Below are 22,947 nucleotides of genomic sequence, written 5' to 3'. Positions count from 1 at the left end.
TAAAAACAGGTTTCAGACAGGGCTGGTTCACACCATGAATAGCAACTCACATGTGATCCAGGTGCAGTGCGATTTCAGCCCATTCATTTGAATACGCTGAAATTGTGCAGAAACACACCAAACGTAGTGTATGCACCACTTTATACAACGCACAGGAGCCGGATCACATGGTACTTCTGTACCATAGGATACAGTGCATGCACCACTTTATAAAACGCACAGGAACCGGATCACATGGTACTTCTGTACCATACGATACAGTGCATGCACCGCTTTATAAAACGCACAGGAACCGGATCACATGGTACTTCTGTACCATACGATACAGTGCATGCACCGCTTTATAAAACACACAGGAACCGGATCACATGGTACTTCTGTACCATACGATACAGTGCAAGCAAACTCCTGCACAAGGAAAGAGGGCAGAAATGACAGGACTTTATTACAGGAAACACCTTCACAGAGGTCTGAAGAAGAAACAACTGCTTTGAAACGCGTCACCTGACATCTCCCTGCTCTGCCATTGGTTGCCCGCCAAATCTCTGTCTTCCTTGCAGTCCACGGTGGTTTCGGCGCCATTTTCAAACTCTCTGCACTGCTGACAGCTGACGGCTCCATCCTCGTTCATCCTGAATGACCAGGACCCTCACCGCTGGTCAGAGGCGGACTGACCATTTGGAAACTCGGGCACTACCTGGGGTCAGTAGGGGGCCCCATGAGATGCCCCTGGTACCTTTTTCATAGGCTTTTTTGAATTTGGGCAAGGACACCAGGGCCCCATGATCCCCTATTGCCTGGGGGCCCTATGAGTTGTCAGTCCGCCCCTGCCGCTAGTGGACTTACGGCTTCCCTTATCATGCTCCTTTACTCATGATGTTTCTGAGTAGTTTTAATACCCTATGTTATTAATAAATCAATAACCCTTTACACTCAGGCACCCCCTTCTGTCCGTTTTTATCAGGTGCAGTGCGATTTCAGCCCATTTATTTGCATAAGCTGAAATTGCGCCGAAACGCATCAAAAGTAGTGCATGCACCACTTTAAACGTACAGGAACCGGATCACATGGTACTTCTGTACCATACGATACAGTGCAGGCAAACTCACTGTGTTTAGGGTGTCATTGACACCCGCTGCAGATCACAACTGCAGTGTGTTTTAAACGTGGTGTGGAAAACGCGTTTCCCACACTGCATTCTGGTGTTAACTGGCTCATAAGGTGGAAAAGGAGCTCCAAATGATGGCTGAATAAACTGTTTGACCTCTGACAGCAGCTAAGGGAATTTAAACAATGCTAGCACAAGCCTCAATGTTTATTCACAGCTTTATAGAAAGAAAATTTCAGCAGCTTGTCTATGCACGCTGCTTAGGTGTTAAAAGAGGTCAGGGCGAGATGGCACCCTTTTCTTATAGACATCCTCTTATAAATAACCACAATCTTTTACCGGCCTGACTACAAGCAAAAAAGTCGCTGCCAGCTGATGTCATCGGGTCACTCCAGGCTCTGGAGGGATAATGACAGATACACCCAGATGCCTGATCAGCAGCTGGCTCAGCCTCTTAGCACTGTGCTGAGACCCTGAGCCAGCCGCTCCCGCCCGCTTCACAGCCCAGTGCTCCAGTGAGCACAAAAGGTGCAGAACAGAGAGCCGGTGACTGCTGCTCTCAGCTGTGAGCATCAGCGGTCATGTGATCACTCAGTTCTCCGACTTAGAGCCAGCGGGGAACAGCTGCAGCATCAGACCGATGCTGCAGCAGGGATATGAATATACTGTAGATGTTTGTGTTTTTCGTATTCCCACACTTCTCCTTTTATTCTCTAGACTGAAGCAGTGTGGGCAACAGGAAAGGCATTTACATTTATCTTTTACATTTAAGGCCCCTTATTCTGTTCACAGATCCCCTGCTGATCGGAGTAGAGAGGGTGGACGGCACACCCATGTCTGCTCAGTTTCTGCAGAGTAGACATGCACAGAGCCGCTCTGCTCTATGGGCGTCCGGGAGTAAAGGGACTTCACTGTTCGTTTGCACCCAAATTCCCTTTGATCTGATCAGCCTAAATGGAAGAGTACAGACCCCCTTCCATTTGTTTAGTAGACCAGATCGGACCTGGAGGTAAGCGGGTGTCTGACACAAGTCTGTTTACAGCTGCCTGTCCTTTGGAAAGCATGGACCTTCTACTCAGGTCCGCCTGAAAAACAAACAGGCACACCTGATTGCCGTGTGATAGGGTCCTAAGGCTTTTACAGAATATTTAATACAATAGCAGGTATTAGGTATAAGATTACTTTGTGGAATAAAATCATTAGCATCAGCTCTTGGGAACTGGCATTCAGGCAGAGATGGACAGTCAAAGGTTCTTACGGAAAAGCTTCCAGACATAGGCTGCTAAATTTAAAAAAAACCTAAAAATATGAGACTGAAGCACCATGCTATGATTTAATAGTCCAGATATCATTTTTTTTCCAATGTAGGATCAAGTAGATGAATATTATAACAAGGCAACATGTTTTGGGAGCCAGAAGTTGCCCCTTCATCAGGGTTTAACCAATCTAAATAATAATATAGCACACTCTGCTCCAACCAGCTGCTGATGAACACTGTGCAATCTCATTTAAATTAGTTAAACCCTGATGAAGGGGGCAATTTCTGGCCCCCAAAGCACAGCCTTATTTTAAAGTCAACTGCTTGATCTTATATTACCATACAATAAGTACAGACACAATACATTTATATTTGGACTATTAACTCAAGGTGTGACGCTTCAGTCTCAGATTTATTTGGCAGCATTACTAGCCAAGAAAACAGCAGAAATCCTTTGACGTGTAGAAGCTGCCAGCCCAGATTCTGGACACCCTTTTTAAAGACCACTGTATCATTATTGGATAATAATACCAATGTGATTATCTTTATAAGCTGCTGAATAACCTTTGCATTGATAGAAGCCTAGTGACCAACATGTAAACCTTTGTAGTTTGATCCTTTTTCCTCATATCTTGCAGATTATTTTTAAAAGTAAAGGTACCTCAATGTATTTTTCTTTTAAGTCTGATCTATCATGGATATATTCAGTTAACTTTGTTTGGGGAAATCCAGGGGTGTCTGATACACATCTGATTGGAATGATGTAGAAAGCCCTATAACATACAGCCCTGGCCAAAAGTTTTCAGAATGACACAAATATTAATTTACCTGCAAGGAAACGTGCAATCATCATTGCTTTGCACATAAAGGGATTCACAGGCAAGGATATTGCTGCTACTAAGATTGAACCTTAATCAACCATTTATCGGATCAAAAACTACAAGGAAAGAGGTTCCATTGTTGTGAAGAATGCTTCAGGGCGCCCAACAAAGTCCGGTAAGTGCCAGGACCATCTCCTAAAGTTGATTCAGCAGCAGGATTGGGGCGCCACCAGTGCAGAGCTTGCTCAGGAATGGCAGCAGGCAGGTGTGAGTACATCTGCACGTACAGCGAGGTGAAGACTTTTGGAGGATGGCCTGGTGTCAAGAAGGGCAGCAAAGAAGCCACTTCTCTCCATGAAAAACATCAGGGACAGACTGATATTCTGCAAAAGGTACAGGAATTGAACTGCCAAGGACTGGGGAAAAGTCATTTTCTCTGTTGAATCCCCTTTCCAATTGTTTGGAGCATTCAGAAAAAACTCTTGTCCGGAGAAGAAAAGGTGAGCACTACCATCAGTCCTGTGTCATGCCAACAATAAAGCATCCTGAGATCATTCATGTGTGGGGTTGCTTCTCAGCCAAGGGAGTGGGCTCATTTACAATTTTGCCATGAATGGTACAAAAACATCCTCCAAGAGCAACTACTTCCAACCATTCAAGAACAGTTTGGTGATGAACAGTGTCTTTTCCATCATGATGAAGCACCTTGCCATAAGGAAAAAGTGATAACTAAGTGGCTTGGGGAACAAAACACTGAAATTTGGGTCCATGGCCAGGAAATTCCCCAGACCTTAATCCCATTGAGAACATGTGGCCAATCCTCAAGGGGCAGGTGAACAAACCGCCCCCCAAATTCTGACAAACTCCAAGTATTGATTATGCAAGTATGGGCTGCCATCAGTCAGGATGTGGCCCAGAAGATGGTTAACAACATGCCAGGGCGAATTGCAGAGCTCTTAATATTTGCAGTGTTGACCCTTTGTTTTTTGACTCTTTGCATAAATTTAATGTAATTGTCAATAAAAGCCTTTGACACTTATGAAATGCTTGTAATTATACTTCAGTATACCATAGTAATATCTGACAAAAAGATCTAAAAACACTGAAGCAGCAGACTTTGGGAAAATTAATATTTGTGTCATTCTCAAAACTTTTGGTCAGGGCTGTACTTTCCTATAAGAGAACAAATATAAAATAATAAAACCTGGGCAGGTTGGAAGTCCAGAGTCTAAAACTGTTGAAATATGTGGTCAACTGCGACATCTCATGCATGATTTTACAGTGTATAGTACATTACATGATACTAATCAGCAAACACAGTCTGGTATAGTTGTATCTTCTCATTACTTATGTGTTGCATTCCTCAGATGTAGTCATCCAGAGAATGATTCACAAAAGTTCATACTGTTACATCAAATCACAGACAAGTTTAAAAAAAAAACTTGACTTTTTCTATTAGACTGCAGTGACCTGTCAGCTGTAAATCAAGAAAAGAAGAGGTAAAATCTGGAACAGCTCCAGTAAAAAAAGAACAAAGGAAAAAAATCTTTACGTGTCTATTTATTACGTAATGCACATAAAAGCCCAGCTCAAGCCAATCTTTTTTTTTTGGACTAGATAGAAAAAGATTAGGGCTTGGTTCATACTTGAGCTTCAGCTCAGAGCGTTTTTTATTGTGTTTGTACATGCGTTTTTCAACCATCTTCATGCGTAAGCCTTTTTCATTTAGCCAATGGAAAGCTTGCTATAACCAGAAGAAAAGTCAGGAAAACACACAAAAAATTTGTGGTGCATTTTTCAGGAGATCCCACTGAAGTCTATTGGCACCAGAACTCTACCCCAGAAAAGTTAATGTAGATTTGAGCGACATACAAAGAGTACGGCCATACATGGATCAAAATGTGCCCAGTTCAACAGGGAGTTGACAAATTTTGATTCAAATACGGGCAGGCTGGTTGTACACAAGTCAGTCTGTTAACTTGTACACAATCAGCCTGTCGGGTTTTTCCTGAGCGACCAGTACAGTTGGCTATAGCCAACAATACTGATCATTGTATTCTGGATGGAGAAGGCTCCCCGCAGTCAGAACACAATACCACAGCAGGAAGGATTCCCCCATCCACACATTTAAAGATAATTTTTTGTTTGTTCAAACCCCTGGTTGAACAAAAGAAAATGATCAATGTATGTCCTGCTTTCAAGATCTTTAAGCCTTTGTCTCCACTGAGAGGGTCCCTTTTATTTCTTGTCCTGGTGACACATATGAAACAAACAGAAACCTGCCCAATGGATACATAGAAGATGTACACATACTACTTAAAAGGTGTTATATACAGTAGCTGTTTCTTTCTGTGTCTTTGGTGGAGAGATTTAGGCCAAAATCCTATCCCAGGGATGGGGGGAGCAGAAAGTGATGGACAATTTCCTGAAACTATAACTAAAAGCAAAACTCATTTTCTAGTTTTGGACAGAGTGGAGAGGGATTAGAACACCTGTTAGGTTTTTATTGCTGTCTGTGCCCCAGTCAGGGAGATTCACCCTATTTGTCCTGTTTACCATTACCACCAAAAGTGAAAGTAAAAGAACCCCCAAATATTGGGTTGTCCCCAGAAAAGTAATAGATGGGAAATATTCCAATGGGGACACTAGTTCTGCTGACCTGGGGGTCCCTAAGAAATTCCCTTAATTTACAGAGATTTTCTCATTTCCTGTTTGGAATATGGTACCGGAAGACAAGGTAAATCTCCCAAATATGACACAGATGGCAAAAAATAAACTGACAGGGGTCATAACACTCCCTTACTGTATCCAAAATAAAAAAAATGTTTTGCCTAGTTATACTTTAATGGGAACACTGTCATAAAACCCCTTCCACACATCTAACACTTCCCCGTTCTATAAACAAAAAGGTTTTGACTGTAGTAAACCTTCATTTGAAGACTTACTCCCTAAGCAGTGCTGTTGATTGCAGCAGTGTTTGGGGGGGTTTAATCATTGAATCGCCTGGCCAAAGGTTTGTGTGAGAACTGTCATATGACTCTCCTATGTGCTGTCAACATCGGGTATCATAACCCTTGCTTCAGCACCTACCAGTGTGAGAAAGAGCCTCATATTTATAACTGTACGTATATGTAGCTTGGCTGCAATACAGTAATAAACAATCAGAGTTTAATGGACTTTAAAATAAAGCCAGACAAGATATGTGATGGTCATGTAACCAAGGCAGAAGTTATTATTATTATAATACAGGATTTATATAGCGCCAACAGTTTGCTCAGCGCTTTACAATATAAAGGGAGACAATACAGCAACGATACAGTTAAATACAAGAGGGTTTTTAGGAGGGCCCTGCTCATTGGAGCTTACAATCTAAGAGGAAGGGGCTGGTGGTACAAAAGGTAATAACTGTGGGGGATGAACTGACAGGAGGAATAGAAGAATCTGTTATTAGCTGAAGGCAGAATAGGCTTCCCTGGAGAGATAGGATTTTAGAGATCGCCTAAAAGTGGGCAGAGTAGGCGATAGTATGATAGATTGGGGTAGAGAGTTCCAGAGAATGGGGGAGGCTCTGGAGAAGTCTTGGAGACGGGCATGGGAGGAGGAGACAAGGGAGCTAGCGAGCCGGAGGTCGTGGGAGGAGCGGAAAGGACAGTTTGGGTGATATTTGGAGACAAGATTGGTGATGTAATTTGGGGCAGAGTTATAAATGACTTTATATGTTATTGTTAATGTTTTGAATTTTATTCATTGGGCATTGGGAAGCCAGTGGAGGGATTGGCAGAGAGGGATGGCAGATATGGAATGGTTAGTAAGGTGGATGAGTCTGGCAGCAGCATTCATGATAGACTGAAGAGGGGATAGCTTGCAATGAGGTAGGCCAATGAGGAGGGAGTTACAATAGTCAAGGTGAGAAATAACCAGGGAGTGAATAAGTTGCTTAGTAGTTTCAGAGGTTAAGAACGGGCGTATCTTGGAGATGTTGCGGAGGTGAAGTCTACAAGATTTGGACAGTGATTGGATTTGGGGCTGAAAGGACAGATAGGAGTCCAGGATTACACCTAGTACCCTGGTATGAGGGGAGGGACTGATGCTTATATTATTGATCTTGAAGGAGAAGTCAGTCAGTCAGGGGAGGGGGCATGGGCTGGAGGCAATAGTATGAGCTCTGTTTTGGAAAGATTTCGTTTGAGGAAGTGGAGTGACATCCACGCTGATTTGTGATTTGTCACTTAGTAGGTTAGTAAGGCGAGAGGAGACTGAAGGGGTGAGGTGAGGAGTAGAAAGACAGATTTGTGTGTCATCAGCATAGAGATGGTACTTAAAGCCATGGGAGTTTATCAAGTGACTAAGGGAGGAGGTGTAGATGGAGAAGAGAAGGGGTCCAAGGACAGAACCTTGAGGGACCCCTACAGAAAGAGGAAGAAGAAAGGATGAGACAGAGTTGTAGGTAACGCTGAGGGAGCGCTGCGATAGGTAGGAGTCTTGCAGGCCAAGAGAGTAGAGTTTTTTTGAGGAGGGGATGGTCAACAGTATCAACAGCCGCAGAGAGGTCAAGTAGTAAGAGTATGAAGTAGTGGCCATTGGTTTTAGCAGTTAGTAAATCATTAGTGACTTTTAGCAGAGCAGTTTCAGTGGAGTGGAGTGAGCGAAAGCCAGACTGTAAAGGGTCAAGAAGATTGTTGTCAGTGAGGTAGGGGCTCAGGCGATTGTAGACTAAGCATTCTAAGAGTTTAGAGGTAAACAGGAGCAGGGAGATTGGTCATTTTAAGTATAGGAGTGATCTGTGCATGCTTTAGAGGGGGCACTCAGTGAGACGGGCTTCTGAGAAAAATTTAGTGACCTCCTCAGTAGTAGCAAGGTCAAAAGAGGATAGTGCTGAGGGAGGTTTAGTATAAGGTATGCTAAGTGGGATAGGTGTCCCTGTAGCGGAGATGCCCCTACGAATGGCATCAATCTTGTTTTTTTAAATGATTTGCAATCTCGTAAGCAGTGAGTGAGTTACTGGGTGGAGGTGGAGAAAGTAGAGAGTTAAAAATAGAGAAGAGACGATGAGGACTGGATGACAAGGTATTAATAAGAGTGACAAAGTAGGCTGGTTTGGCAGCATGGTGGGAGGAATTGTATGTTAAGAAAGCAGATATATATAGGGTAAATGCTTGCTGAGATTTGGTTTTATGCCACAATCGCTCTAGTGCACTACTATGTCGCTTAAGATTTCTGGTGTTATCAGTCTGCCACGGTTGTAATGGTCAGGGCATGATACTTCATGTAGTTAGAGGAGCAAGTGAGTCTAGTGTGGATGAAAGCGAACTGTTGTAGACAGCAGTGGCCAAGTCAGGGCCAGACAGGGGAGAGATTCTGTCATAGAGGCGGTCAGTTGCAGAATGGAAAAGAGAAGGGTTTAAATTGTGAAGGTTTCTGCGGGTAATTGTTTGCTGCTTGGAGCGATAGATGTTTGAAGACGAGACACTGTAAAGGTTATGAGATTGTGATCAGAGAGAGGAAAGGGGGTGTTTGTGAGGTTGTAGGGAGTGCAAAGAAGGGAGAAAAAAAGGCCTAATGTATTCCCATCAGAATGAGTGGAGGACTGTATCCATTATGTTAAGGCAAAAGATGAGGTTAAGTTGAAGAGTTGGGATGTAGCTGGGTTGATCACATTAATGGGGACGTTGAAATCTCCAAGAATTATAGTGGGTAGTTCAGAGGAAAGAAAGTAGGGTAGCCAAGCAGACACGTCATGAAGAAAGGGCGACGCCGGTCCAGGAGGCCGGTAGATCACTGCAATCCTCAGAGAAATGGGAGAAAACAACCAAATGCAGTGAGTCTCAAAAGAAGAGAAGGATAGAGAGGGAGGGTTAGGTAAGACCTGAAAGGTTCTCAGTGGGGATAGAAGCAAACCAACTCCACCTCCATTCCGACGACTGGGTCTGGGTGAGTGGGTCCAGAGAAGGCTTCCATAGGAAAGTGCTGTGGGAGAAGCAGAATCTGATGCTTGAAGCCAGGTTTCTGTAATTGCTAGTGAGTAAAGGGAGTAGGAGGAAAAAAGGTCATGGACAGAGGTGAGTTTATTATAGACAGAGCGGGCATTCCAGAAAGCACATGAAAAAGGGAGGGTGGTTTTCAAAAGCATGGGGATTGAGCTTAAATTAAGTTCTACGAGTGATCTCCAGTGCCAGTTCTTGTTGATTGATCCTTGAAAAAAAGAGGAAAATAATAAAATGTATAATGCACATGTACCATAAATAGCTACAGCAAACCTATGCTTAGAATCTAACAAAAAAAAAAAAAACACCACCCAAAACTAGCATGCCTAGATGCCTGCACATGCCTATATGTATCTTCTAGAGCAGGGGCCTCCAAACTTTGGAAACAAAGGGCTAGTTTACTGCCCTTCAAATATTAGGGGAGCCGCACTGTGGACAGAGGGAGTAGAAAATGCCCTGGCATCAGTGAAAGTAAACAATGCCATAGGCTTGATGGTCAGTGGGAGTAAAAAAAATAAATTATTGGTTTCAGTGGTAGGAATAGTGCCCCATAATTGGTGTCAGTTGGAGAATCCGTTCCCTGTCTCTGGTATCAGTGGGAGGAATAGTACCCCATTGATGGTGTCAGTGGGAGGAATAGTACCCTGTCTTTGGTGTCAGTGGAAGGAATAGTACCTTGTATCAGTGGAAGGAACAGTGCCCCAAGGGCCGAATAAAGGCAAGCAAAGCGCCACATCCAACCTGTGGGATGCAGTTTGGAAACCCCTATTCTAGAGAAGTCTAGGAGCCCTGAAATCCAGGGCATTTACCAGGTTAAAGCTTTGTTTCTCCATCCCTTCCTACTATATCCCTCAAAGTGTGTACTTGTATATAGAGCACTTAGGGACCAAGTGTCCCCAGGACACAGAAAAAGAAAGGTATGTGTAAGCATCTGTCTGCTGCTAAGTTCAGTGGTTATTTTTAAAAATAGGTTCTGTTAAAGGGCCCATTCACACTACTAGGCATTAGGTTGTGCCGTGAAGTGCAGCCCAACACATAGATAAGGCAATAAAACTAGAATGGCATAAAACTAAAGCTGGAGATACACTAGTAAAATTTTGTTCAAAATATTAGTTAAGAATGTTTGTTCAATTTTCTAATTGTTAGTGGGGTCAAACCAATGTTGGTCTTCAACCACAGTGACAGAGAGCCAGAGACATGAGAATGCGAAGGGACAGGATGGAAAATTCTTCTCAATTGTATTTCTAACAGTGTATGCGGTTTTCATCTGAGAAAGTCCAACATTGAATGCTAAAAGCAAACAAGATTTTGACGTACTTTCAAACAACATTGGTCAAGCTGTGAAATGTACTGAGATTTTTTTTGTACAAATTTTCTTATGAAAATTTTCACTCAAAATTCTGCCAGTGTATACCCATCTTAAGTGAAAGGTTCTGTTCCTTTATAGACACGTATGCCGATTTCGAAAAAAATCCAAATCAACATTTGTTTTTTAAAAAAATATATTTATTTGAAATTGTCTTCGTACATCAAGACAGAATCTATGCATCTCAAAAGCTTTCAGTAATAACAAGAATTTGTCTTGAAAAAAGGGTACTAGTCATTTATATTATCGTTTGAAGTTCTCTGTCATCAAACGAAGCTTATATTTAAAGCAGATAAATACAATGTATTTATTTACCGTTCTATCAGATGATGTGACAGCACTATAGCATAGCACATTACACATACATTGTATTTCCTGGCAGTTTCCCTTTAAATGGATTTTGGCATAAAGATTGTCACCATGGAAACGACACACACCACTGATTAACCCATTAACTGCAAGGACTTTCCCCATGCTGAGCTGTTCCTTTCTGTTTTTAGACTATTAATAAGTAAAGGCATCATGTTCAATGAGACACATCTAACTGGAGATTCAGCCACAGAAAGTATGCTAGGAATGGTTATGTGGTGTTACATGCTAATAGACCAAACATTAGAAGGATTATCTTATTTACTATGTGCATTTACATTCACTAAAAATATCACTTTATACAAGTCTGGCATTTTTATGCCTCTGAAAGCAGCTCTAGGTTATGTTATCTGCATATGCAGGTGTATTTTAGAACAACGTTCAGCGGAGTAAAAAAAAAACACACCAAAAAAGCTTTCAGAGAGGGGATTTTTAGAGTAATTTACGCCTTAACATGCGAAAAACTCACATATATATGCATATACTTAAAAGAGAAGTGTAGGTTTATAAAATAACAATCATACTCACCTAGGTGGATGCAACATGGATCTGAGCTGTACCTATCCCCCGCCAGCTCTACACCAAAAAGTGAGCGATCAAACACCACTGATCGCTCAGTTCTCGGTCCTTAGTGAGTTAGATAATGGTGAGTGTCAGTCACCAGCTCTCTGCTCTGCCTCTCCAGCGCTCACTGGAGTGCTGAGCTGTAGAGGGGGCAGCAGTGGCTGGCTCAACCTCTACAAGCATGGATCTTATAACACTGTGGGCAGTACAGTGGCTAAGTGGCTGGCTCTTCCATATGGCAACATTAGGGTTGAGGGTTTGAATCCCAGTCACAGCACTGCCTATGTGGAGTTTGCATGTTCTCCCTGTGCCTAGATGGGTTTCCTCCCACAATCCAAATACATGCTGGTAGGTGAATTAGCTTCTGTCTAAATTGGCCCTAGTATATGTATGTATGAATGTGAGTTAGGGACTTTAGATTGTACACCCCTTGAGGGTTAGGGACTGATGTGAATGTACAATATATATATATATATAAAGTACTGCGTAAATTGATGGCGCTATAGAAGTACCTGAAATAAATAAAAATAATACAGCTTTAGACTTTTCCCTAACATTTGATATAATTTGAATCAGAATGATTATGTGCGAACAAATGATACTATTTTATATTCTACATTTGTTTACACAACTCAATAGATTTAGGATGATCAGTTGTTGTCCTTGATTGTTCTCTAACAATAGCAGATATTTTTGGACTGCAGTTGCCCAACACTCAAATTGGTCACTTCTATAGATAACCTTTACTGAAAATGACGGCAGACACAGAATACTTTGCCAGAAAGTTGGAAACTCATTTCAACTATCACCACACATTTTCCCCAGACAGCAGCTGTCATCGTACGGTTGTTTTATGTTTGTTCAGTCTTCATTCACCCTAGGTTCACATCTGAGCGAGTGGTGCTGCTGCAGATCTGCAGGAAAATCCGTGCAGCCACACCACCCGCACAGAGAAATGCGGACCCACGGGCAGGTGCCATTAGTTCTAATGGCACACCGCCCACACTGGAAAACACAACCATACTGGGAACCAAGGTTCCCATGCGGGCTGCGTTTTCCAAAGAAGTGCAGGGGCTTCTTCCCTGCATGTCACGGGCACAGGAGTCCCTTCAAATGAAATTAAGGATTGGCACCTTTGGGGGGCGGGTACTTGAATTTGACATCTCTGTTCTTCACCAGCAGTTTCAGTAAAGCTGGGTATAAATGTTCAGTTATTTATTTACCCCAATGGGTTAAAAAAAAAAAGGCAGATCACCCCCTCAACACAATGATATGTGATGCAGGGATCTCCCCTGCTATGCCATTGTATTCTGACAGAGGGACTCCCCCCACCAGAATACACTGATCAGCGCTTGCAGCCATTAACAGCAAGCGCTGATTGAATGCTGGTTTTCCAACAAGACCATTCAACAGAAGCTGGTACACAGCGGTGCAGTGGTACACATGTACCTCCTTTCACACTATACAACAATGAGGGAGGAATCTCCACTGTCAGCTATTTCAGTAGCCTCCCTAGCGGTCTGATTATGTCAGTATTTCTGTCCTCAAAGCGGTACATTTTTTTTCATGAAATATGTTGTTTTTCTATTGTAGGCCTGTAATTCTTAGGAATAACTCACTGAAATCTGTACGAACAAGAGTCTAGTAAACTTCCCGGGTAGGATACAATTTGAAACACAAAATCATAAATTATAATTTAATAAATAATCATAAAAAATAATATAATAATAATAAATTTAATTCAATAATGTAATCAAACCAAAAACACTGAAATTTGAAATATAGCGCCAAGTTCGCACATCGCTGAGCAAAGTCGCAAAATCATTTTCAGTGTCTGATAACGAATTTCCCCCACGAATCATTATCACTCAATTCTGCAAGTAGTTCTGATTTACTATCGCTGTTCTCTAGCTGGTCTAAAACCGCTTTTGACCTAAAGGGATGCTTTTTGGACGCCATGGACGTTTCTCAGTTTCCAGGCAGAAAGAACAGTAAAAATGTAGGCAGGGCACAGGACAAAGCACTAGGGACAAAATGTATGTGAAATGGGTTGATACAGTAATGTTTTACTATGTGATTTTATTGATTTTAGTGAATGTCACTTTTTCACATTTTTAAATTTCCTGCCTGTTCCATCCCCCGTACGTCCCAACGCTCGCAGGGGACAGAACCCAAAAGACAGATGCCGGCATCGGCCAGAGGAGATGGCCAGGGACGCTGCAGGAGGAACATCGCGGGAGCGCAGGACAAGGTAAGTGCAGAAGAGATCCTGGAGCAACGCTGCAGGGTATTCCCAAGTGTAGCTTGGGGTTATTGCTTGTGATGCTGAAACTTTACCCCGAGCTACACTCGGGAATACCTCCAGGGAGGTTAAAGCGGAGCTCCACCCAAAAGAGGAAATTCCGCTTTAAGGACTGCTCCCCCACTCCCCATTAAGGATTGGCACCTTTGGGGGGCTGGGGGGACACGTGACAGGTCCCAGAAGACTACAGGACCATTCATGAAGTGCAGCGCTACTCACACATGCGCAGTGGGTAGGCCGGCATCTTCAGTGTGGGCACCTGGCTGTGATCAGCACACACTGAAGATGCCGGCCTCCTGGAATACAGGACGGCTGGTGAAACGGGCTGTGGGGGACACACCTTGGGACCGAGGGACAGGTAAGTCGCTGTTTTTTAAGTCAGCAGCTAAAAGTTTTTGTAGCTCCTGACTTTTATTTTTTGACAGGGTGAGTGGAACTCCACTTTAAGGTGACCATGGGACCATAACTGTAGGAATACCCATACAGTGACTGCATTTTTTAGGACGCAATCACTGTTCAGCTGATTATTTTTCATCCGGCTCAGTCACTTTTTTGTCAAGCCACATGCAAAGAAACCTGTGGCTCGAATTTTAGCAGGAATTTCAGCCGCATATGTTCAGCTTTAGTAGGCATATGGGTTGATTTACTAAAACTGGAGGGTGCAAAGTCTAGTGCAGCTGTGCTTAGTAGCCAATCAGCCTCTAAGTTCTACTTGTTCAATTAAGCGTTGACAATAAAACCTGGAAGCTGATCGGTTTCTATGCAGAGGTACACCAGATTTTGCACTCTCCGGTTTTAGTAAATCAACCTCATAGTTTTCTAACCTGCCTTATCATATGTTCTCATCTTGCCACCATTTACTGTATGTACTGCTACCATAGACACAAGTTTGCTATCTGATGAAGATGAAACTGTCTGCCTTTGTTTTATGTCTAAGCCAATCTAAAAGTATGTTCCAATCAGACATAAAAAAGTCTGTATATAACATCATGCAGGAGGAACAGTTAACCTGTTGTATGACTTCAACTGATCACTGACCCACTGATTACCTTTTCTCATTGGTTAAAGTGTTACTGAACCCACAACAGTAAAATCTGTATATGCAGTAAAGCATGCTTGTTATACACTGTGGAACTTAAGGGGTTAATCCTCCACATTGTGTAAAAAGGCTGTTTGATACTGTTTTCTCTGATCCTCCCCTTCTTCTACTGCCCGCAATCCATCTGCTGACTCCAGGAGTCACTCTGCACATGCTCGGTTTGGTGTGTATTGCTAGAGAGTTGTTTTTTCTTTGGGAGGGTGCATGTGATCATCACAGGGCCAATCAGCACTGTCCAGACAAAGGGTCGGGAGTCATGCAGCCTCATAGGACAGTCAGAGGAAAATGAAAACTCCTCCTACAAGTTTTAACCAATGCTCAGCTAGACTCTGATAGAAATCACAAGACTGCTATATAATCCTGCTGAGAAAAGGTGATTAGCAGTTTATGTTTGCTAAAATAATTGCATTTCCATGTTATGTTTACTGTGGGAGACCAGATATGAATGTAGGGTCCTGGGTTTAGTAACACTTTAATATTTATAAATATGCTAAAAGTATATCACCTCATATTTTATAAACCTTTCATTTCTTCATTATTTAGCCCTGGTTCAAATATGTGCATTCCTGTGGGCCATGTTTTGCACACAAGAGCCCATTCATTTGAATGCAGGTCCCTGCACTTCTTTGGAAACCGCAGCCCGCACAGGAACTTCAGTTCCCAGTACGGTTGCGATTTCCAGTGCGAATTAGAATTAATGGCACCTGCCCGCGGGTTCTCATTCTTCTGTGTGGGTGGTGCAGCTGCAGATCTGCACCACCCGCACATATGTGAACCTAGCCTTATAGAATATCTATATTTTGCAAATAAATATGTAAAAGGGAGTACTTAAATGATGCTTGGGAAGCATGCTGGGCTTTCCAGTGAGAAAGCTCAGCACTGCCTACTCATTTATAGGCTGCTTCTAACTCAACTGAGGGGTATGACCCTCCTCTAAGTCATTGAGCTGTGTGTGTGTATAATTTGATCTACTACTACGGTTTATTTATAAAATCGGCTATTCATGGCATAGCAGTAAGTCAGCTTGGGGCGGAGCTACAGAATAGCCCTGAGTGCGCCACCTGCTGGCTGTAATAATAAGCACAATAATGCTCAAATACAATAGTTCATATTTCAAAGACTGAAAAAATATTTTAAGTTCTAAATTTTATAAAGAAAACAAACAAAAAAAACACTACATTTCCTCTAAGCAATCTAAAATAATCAAAGCTTGGCTTCATGTGACACAAACTTCAAGGAATGGTAAATTAGGTTTCAGCGAGATATCAAAGATCAAACCTGTTAGCCTTAATTCATGCATGGAGACATCAAGACTGCGGTTGGGTTTTTCATTTTGCACAATTATTGCAATCACCAAATGATCTGAACACACCACCTGCCCACGGTAAGGTTTCCGTAACAACCAATGTTCAAGTCGTTTAGCAATACCACTTCATATTCCTGGTTTAATGAAAAAGGTCGCTTTTACTATTTGGTCACAAGCAAATGACAATGGAAATGTCAGCTCACCGGTGTCATAGTGGAAGCATAATACAAATATCACAATTACTGTGATCCAGACAACAGTAACCTATTCCATTTCTTCAGGATATACCTCGCAATAGCTCAATATACTGTCTTTTCCTGTTTTACTATAAATCACCCATAAATGATACCAACACCAAACCTCTTCTGGCTGCTTTGTTAATACTAATGTTTCAATCTATGTAAAATCGGCTTCTGATCTTAAGGCCCCATGTACACGGGACACTTCTGAGCGGTGGAAACTGCTCGAAAACGTAGGTTAACAAATGTCTGTTTAGCCACGTTTGCATACCGCGTTTATGAGCGTTTGCGTTTAAAAGCGCTTTTTAAAGATAACCTCAGGAGACCTTCTCAAATGCCCAGAATGCACTGAAAAACAGTAAAAAACTAACTATTTCAGACATTTTGAGAGAAATAGAGAGAGCAGAAGCAGAGAGAGCAGTATGTGTTGAGATTAGCTGTTTTTTTTTTGTGGTGTTTGGATGTGTTCCAGCTCATTTCTGTGCAGAAATTATTGCAGCAGTGTCTAACATATTTTCTTTCATGCAAAACCTGAAAGTATGGTGTACCAGGTCCATTTGAGTACCGGGAAAACACTTTGCATGCATTTCTGATGATGAAAAAAGGCTCTGGACAGCATCTGGAAATGGAAGAGTTATAAAAAAATTTCAAAAGCAAATGCTTATAAACGCGATTAGACGCATTTAGCGTTGGCAGCGTTTGGCGTTGGCAACGCTGATAAAATCTACTCCTGAACGCAAGTTTTCTGCGTTCAGGGGCTGCTGAAAAAAACACAGAAAAGCTCCTGAACGTGAGTTTATCAACTGCAGTGTACATGAGCCCTTATAGTGGACCTTTCAGGAACTTACAGGTCTGCATGAATAAATTCCTGCGATGTCACAATATACAGCAGCAGTATCATTTTTTAGATCTGTACCTTTTATTATGAAGAAGCATTCCTCAAGCCCCAGGTAAATTATTTTGCCTAGGCTGAAATGATGTCATCCATCTGCTGCACAGAGGAGGAAGTATTTCTGCAAGCCAGCTATACACTGCTGAATCGGACAAAATTCAGTGAGATGCCATGAATGGCACCATCCGGCTTGACAAACTTTGATCAGAAAATCGACTGAGCAGTCATAATTAGTGGTGCACCAAAATGAAAATTCGGGTGCCGAAATCAAAAATTCAAAGTGCAATTGGCGGAAAAACGAAACCGAAATGTGCAGTTTTTAAAAATGAATTTATATTTTTTGGAAAAAAATACACTTTGATTAAAAAAAACAATATATACCCCAATTGTTTTGTAAAATATGTAAGAGGATGTTACGGCGAGTAAATAGATACCCAACATGTCACGCTTTAAAATTGCGCGTGCTCGTTGAGTGGCGTGAAAATGCAGTGCTTAAAAATCTCCATGGGTGATGCTTTAAAAATTTCTACAGGTTAGCAGTGTAAAGTTACAGAGGAGGTCTAATGCGAGAATTATTGCTCTTGCTCCGACCTTTGTGGCGATACCTCACGTGTGTGGTTTGAACACGATTTACATATGTGGGCATGGCCTAAATATGCGGTCACCACTATGTGCGAGCACGGGGGGATGGGGGCACTTTAAACTTTTCCAAAAAAAATTATTTAATGTTTATTTTTATTTTTGCACTGTTTCTTTTAAAAAAATTGTAATCACTTTTATTCTTATCACAAGAAATGCATGCATCCCTTGTGATAGAAATAATTAGTGACAGGTCCTCTTTATGGAGAGATATGGGGTCAATAAGACCCCACATCTCTCCTCTGCAATGTGAAGCATTAGATCAAAAAAAGCATTGATCTAGTGCTTTTAAAAAAAATGGCCGGAACCGGAAGTGACCGCTCTGGTCCTCCAAGGGCATAGAGATGTGTGGCGGCCATCTTTCCTTCTCTCATCTCTATGCCCAACGCCGGGATCGATGGTTTCTTAGGTAAGACTGAACTACCGTGCGGCGGACGACGGCAGGCATGCGACGGTGGATGGGCGGCTTTGAGGGGCGGGGTTTTTTGGCACCTGTATCGGTACTTTTTTTTTCTTCATTTCGGGTGTTTTCGGCCGAAACATTTCGGCAACGGGAATTTCTGTGCTTCCCTAGTCATTATAGTTGTAAGGTGCAGCATTCACCTGAATACAATAGCTGGCAGGGGTTGCTTAGCGCATTGGATCAACGCAGGTCACCACTAATTGTTTTTTGTGTGTCTCATTCACATTAAAATGTTGGTGTGATGTGTGGACCAGAAAAATGCAGACAGGTTGTATTTTTCCACAGCGCATTGCATGGCACCACACCGCACTGCAGGGCACCTGCTGCTGTGCACAGAGCTGAATGGATTGTATACTTTGCACACTTCCTATCAAAATAAAACAAAAGATAAACAGTATGTTGTGAAATTCATCACCGCTGCTACATGGATCGGCTGGCGTGCACATGCCCGTTTCTTTTCCACCAGTGTCCTGACTGCAACATTGTAACAAGTTACAAGATGTAAGTCTGCAGCAAGGGGCAGATCTGTATCAGGCGTTTGTGAACACAGCCAAGAACTGCACAGGCACTAGGATTTACATGACTGTGTTAACTGTAAACCAGCAACTCAGGCAAGCCATAGATGATGAGATTTTCTTTCCTGCAAATTATTTGATTCTGACTGCGCTGATGGGGGAATCCCTCCTGCAACGCTATTGTATTCTGCCGGCAGGGAGCCCTCCCTGCTAATAGAACAAAATATTACTGCTGGTGGCTATAGCTGCCGGCAGTAATCACGTGCAAAAAATCCAGTAGGCTGGTTGTACTAAAGCCGATCCACTGATCAACTTCAGTACAACCAGCCTACCCAGAAATGGATCGAATCTTGACTGAACCGGTCGAGATTCGATCCATCTATGGCCAGCTTTAGTCAAAGTAGCTTTTGACCCTGAACAATGCCTAAAAAAAGATTGTGTGGTGTTTCTGGAAAGTAAAGCAAATCAAGGCATTATCAGGGGAGTACTGTGATATCTGTGAGAAATAATAAACATTTGTTAGCTTTTCACTTACACAATATTTATGCAATCGATATGAAAACGATATCGACAAAATCCCCCTGCGCTAAAAGGGAACCTATAAACATATATACTAAGCAGCTGACACCCTATCCTATACCCATAGGTGCAACAATAAAATATATAATGAGACTGGTGTAGTGCTACATATAATATTGGAAAAATAACGTGAATATCCATAAATAAATTAATAAATAAACACTCAATAAATACAAGTAAACGTATAAATGCGATAGATCCTCCAAGGGTCTAACATATGTGTCACAAAAAGTGATTAAAGTGCATATATCAGTCAGGTCCCAATCCTGGACCTACATAGTAGGAGAATTCACTTACTCCGTAGGTCCAGGATTGGGACCTGATTGATATGAAAGAGATAGCTAGGTCTAATTTAAATTGTTCATCATACATCATGACTAACAAAATCTGAGAAGTACATTTGTTTGTCTTCATTTCCACTATTCTTCTACTTAGCTGTAAGCTTTGTATGGCAGAACATCAGCTGAATGTGTCAAACCAGGATCACCACCATAACATCTATGTACTAAGGACTTCAAACCCATACCGTTTCTAACGTGGCTCCCTGAGTTTTACCCTTTTTCTGGGACCCACCTGTTTATGACTGTCCTAAAAGGATGCAAGGGGCACAGTTTTAAAAACCTGAAACAAAAGTGGAATTGTTGCCTGTAGAAACCTTCTTTCACTTTCCTGGAACATATGAAACCTACCTGGTTATTTGGGTAACCCCTTCATTTCTGTTTTCTTTTCTATGTTTTCATTCATAATAGTGTAAATGCATTAGAGGTCAATGTTTTCACCTATATCCATACTCTTACCTTACTGGAATGGGGTCCGGGCAGCAGCAATTTAAGGGCCTGCCTCTTCAACTCTACTAAACGTGCATTGCAATTCTCACACCATACACCTCTGTCAGAGCCGGGAGATGATCCTCCACCACTACCAGAGCCAGGAGATCCTGTGCCAAATCCAGGAGATCCACCTAGTGATCCTGGAGAGCTGTTTCCAATTCCAGGAGATGCAGGTCCAGGTGACCCTGAGAAGGAGCCAGGGGAGGAGGTTCCAGAGCCAGGAGAAGGAGTACCAGATGAACCCGGGATGGATCCTGCACCTTCAGGAGCAGGCCTATTTCCAGCCCGAGACTCCTCATAGGCTTTTCTATACCAGCTTTCAGGAGAGAAGGGTGCAGATGATTTTGTGGGGGAGCATACTTCATTGACCTAGAAATAAAAAAAAGAAAGTGCATTAGAACAGTTCCATAACATCCTTATGTGACTGCTTGCTTGCAGATTGAATGTTCTCTTCTGTACATAATTTATTACAGACAGTATATGGCAAGATGCTGAAACATTGGGTCTGTATGATTTGCTATAGTTATTAGAGCAGACCTTGCACCAAAATACAAGGTACTCCTCTGAATCAGGGGTCTCTAGACTTTTTAAACAAAGGGCCAAGTTTATTGTCTCTCAGATTTTGGGGGCCAAAGTGTGGCCAGCGGAAGTAGAAAATGTCCTAAACATTGCCCCATCTTTGGTATTAGGCGGAGGAGTTGTCCCCCATCATTGGTGTCAGTGGCAGGAATAGTGTCCCATTGTTGGTATAACTGGGAGGAATAGTCTCCCATCATTGGTGTCAGTGGCAGGACTAGCGCCCCACTGTTGGTGACAGTGGCAGGAATAGTAACCCATTGTTGATGTAACTGGGAGGAATAGTGTCCCATCACTGGAGTCAGTGGCAGGACTAGCGCCCTACTGTTGGTGCCAGTGACAGGAATAGTGCCCCATTGTTGATGTAACTGGGAGGAATAGTGTCCCATCATTGTTGTCAGTGGCAGGACTAGCGTCACACTGTTGGTGTCAGTGGGAGGAATAGTGCCCCATTGTTGATGTAACTGGGAGGAATAGTGTCCCATCATTGTTGTCAGTGGCAGGACTAGCGTCACACTGTTGGTGTCAGTGGCAGGAATAGTGCCCCATTGTTGATGTAACTGGGAGGAATAGTGTCCCATCATTGATGTCAGTGGCAGGACTAGCGTCCCCCTGTTGGTGTCAGTGGCAGGAATAGTGCCCCATTGTTGATGTAACTGGGAGGAATAGTGTCCCATCATTGATGTCAGTGCCAGGACTAGCGCCCCACTGTTGGTGTCAGTGGGAGGAATAGTGCCACATTTGGTTGTGTCAGTAAGAATAACAATGCCCCATGGTTGATGTCATTGGAAGGAGTAGTGCCTCATTGTTGGTGTCAGTGGGAGGAATAGTGCCCAAAGGACTTGATAAAGGCAAGGAAAGAGCTGCATCTGGCCCCCGGGCCACACTTTGGAGACCACTGCTTTAGATCGCCACTCTACTGACTTAAACATTTAAAAAATAAAAAAATCAGACATTAGGAAATAAGTGAAGAACATGTTTATCTTACATACCCACTGGCAATACCTAGCTGAGGGTGATGTCTCAAGCCTTCCAACCAGATCCTGGGAAATTTGAGGATTCCAGGTCTTTGATTGCGGGGCTCCAGAACTGTGTAAGATTTAGGATCCCATGTTTTCCCTGGGTCCTGCTAGAAGGCCCATATTGTCACCTCTGCCCATGAGCTGCAGGTGAGGGCTGAGGTGCAAAGTAAGTATATTTTTCTCTTTTCTTCTAATATGACTTTTTTATGTTTTAATATCATGTTTTTACACCAATCACACACAGAATACAGGGGACAAGCAGACCTTACAGATAAACATACCTTGTATTTGAAGATCTGCTTTAAAGTGGTTGTAAACCCTCCCATATACCCAGTGAAGTGACTGGCCTCAGGTGATACACAGAGAAACAAATCCTCCTTCATAAATTGTACCTGTTTATCTGCAGTCTTCTCTACATCCATTCAAAGTGCTGAATTTATACAGCTTGTCTGAGAGTTCAAAAAAAGAGGGCGGAGCTCTGAAGTCACACTCTGCAGAGCACAGTGAGGAGAGCTCTAGGAGCTGATTGGAAGAAAAAGATGCATCCCCTCCACACAGCACACATGAACAGAGCTCAGGCTGTCAATCTGCTAGAGCTCCCTCCCCTCTCACCATTTTTTTCTTGGTGTCAGAAAACTTTGCCAGATTCATTCCGATAGCAGAGTAACGAAAGAGTAGACAGGAATCACACCTAGTGTGCTTAATTGAAACATGTACACACTATAGAGGTATATGCTTTGTTCATATTTCATGTCTGAGGTTTACAACCACTTAGGGAAATACCCCAGAAAAATAATAAGTACTAACACACTCAAGCTTATTTATTAACCACTTCCTGTCCAGCCCATGTATATAAACGGCCGGACAGGAGAATTGCAGGAGTGGGTGGCCGTTTATAAACGTCCTCCTCGCTTCCCTGCCTGTGCATGCTCCCTTGGAGCGTGCAGCACCGCGATCCGGTGCCCACTGTGTCCGGATCACTGTACGGGACCTCTGTGTGAGGTCCCGATCATGT

At 42.7% G+C, this 22,947-nt stretch overlaps 1 protein-coding gene across 1 annotated transcript in view; it reads right to left on the bottom strand.

The window, feature by feature from the left end:
* KIF26B (kinesin family member 26B) overlaps window positions 1-22,947 on the bottom strand; it is a 520,923-nt gene that overhangs the window by 483,173 nt on the left and 14,803 nt on the right. Inside the window, exon 2 of the mRNA XM_089693284.1 lies at window positions 20,302-20,703. Coding sequence (XP_089549410.1) covers window positions 20,302-20,703 — 402 coding nt within the window. The remainder of the gene's footprint in view (window positions 1-20,301; window positions 20,704-22,947) is intronic.

Source organism: Staurois parvus, unplaced genomic scaffold (assembly GCF_062004578.1).
Source record: "Staurois parvus isolate SC_StPar_1 unplaced genomic scaffold, SC_StPar_1.0 ptg000619l, whole genome shotgun sequence".
Taxonomy (NCBI): Eukaryota; Metazoa; Chordata; class Amphibia; order Anura; family Ranidae; genus Staurois; species Staurois parvus.
This window is presented reverse-complemented; position numbering and strand designations above follow the sequence as displayed.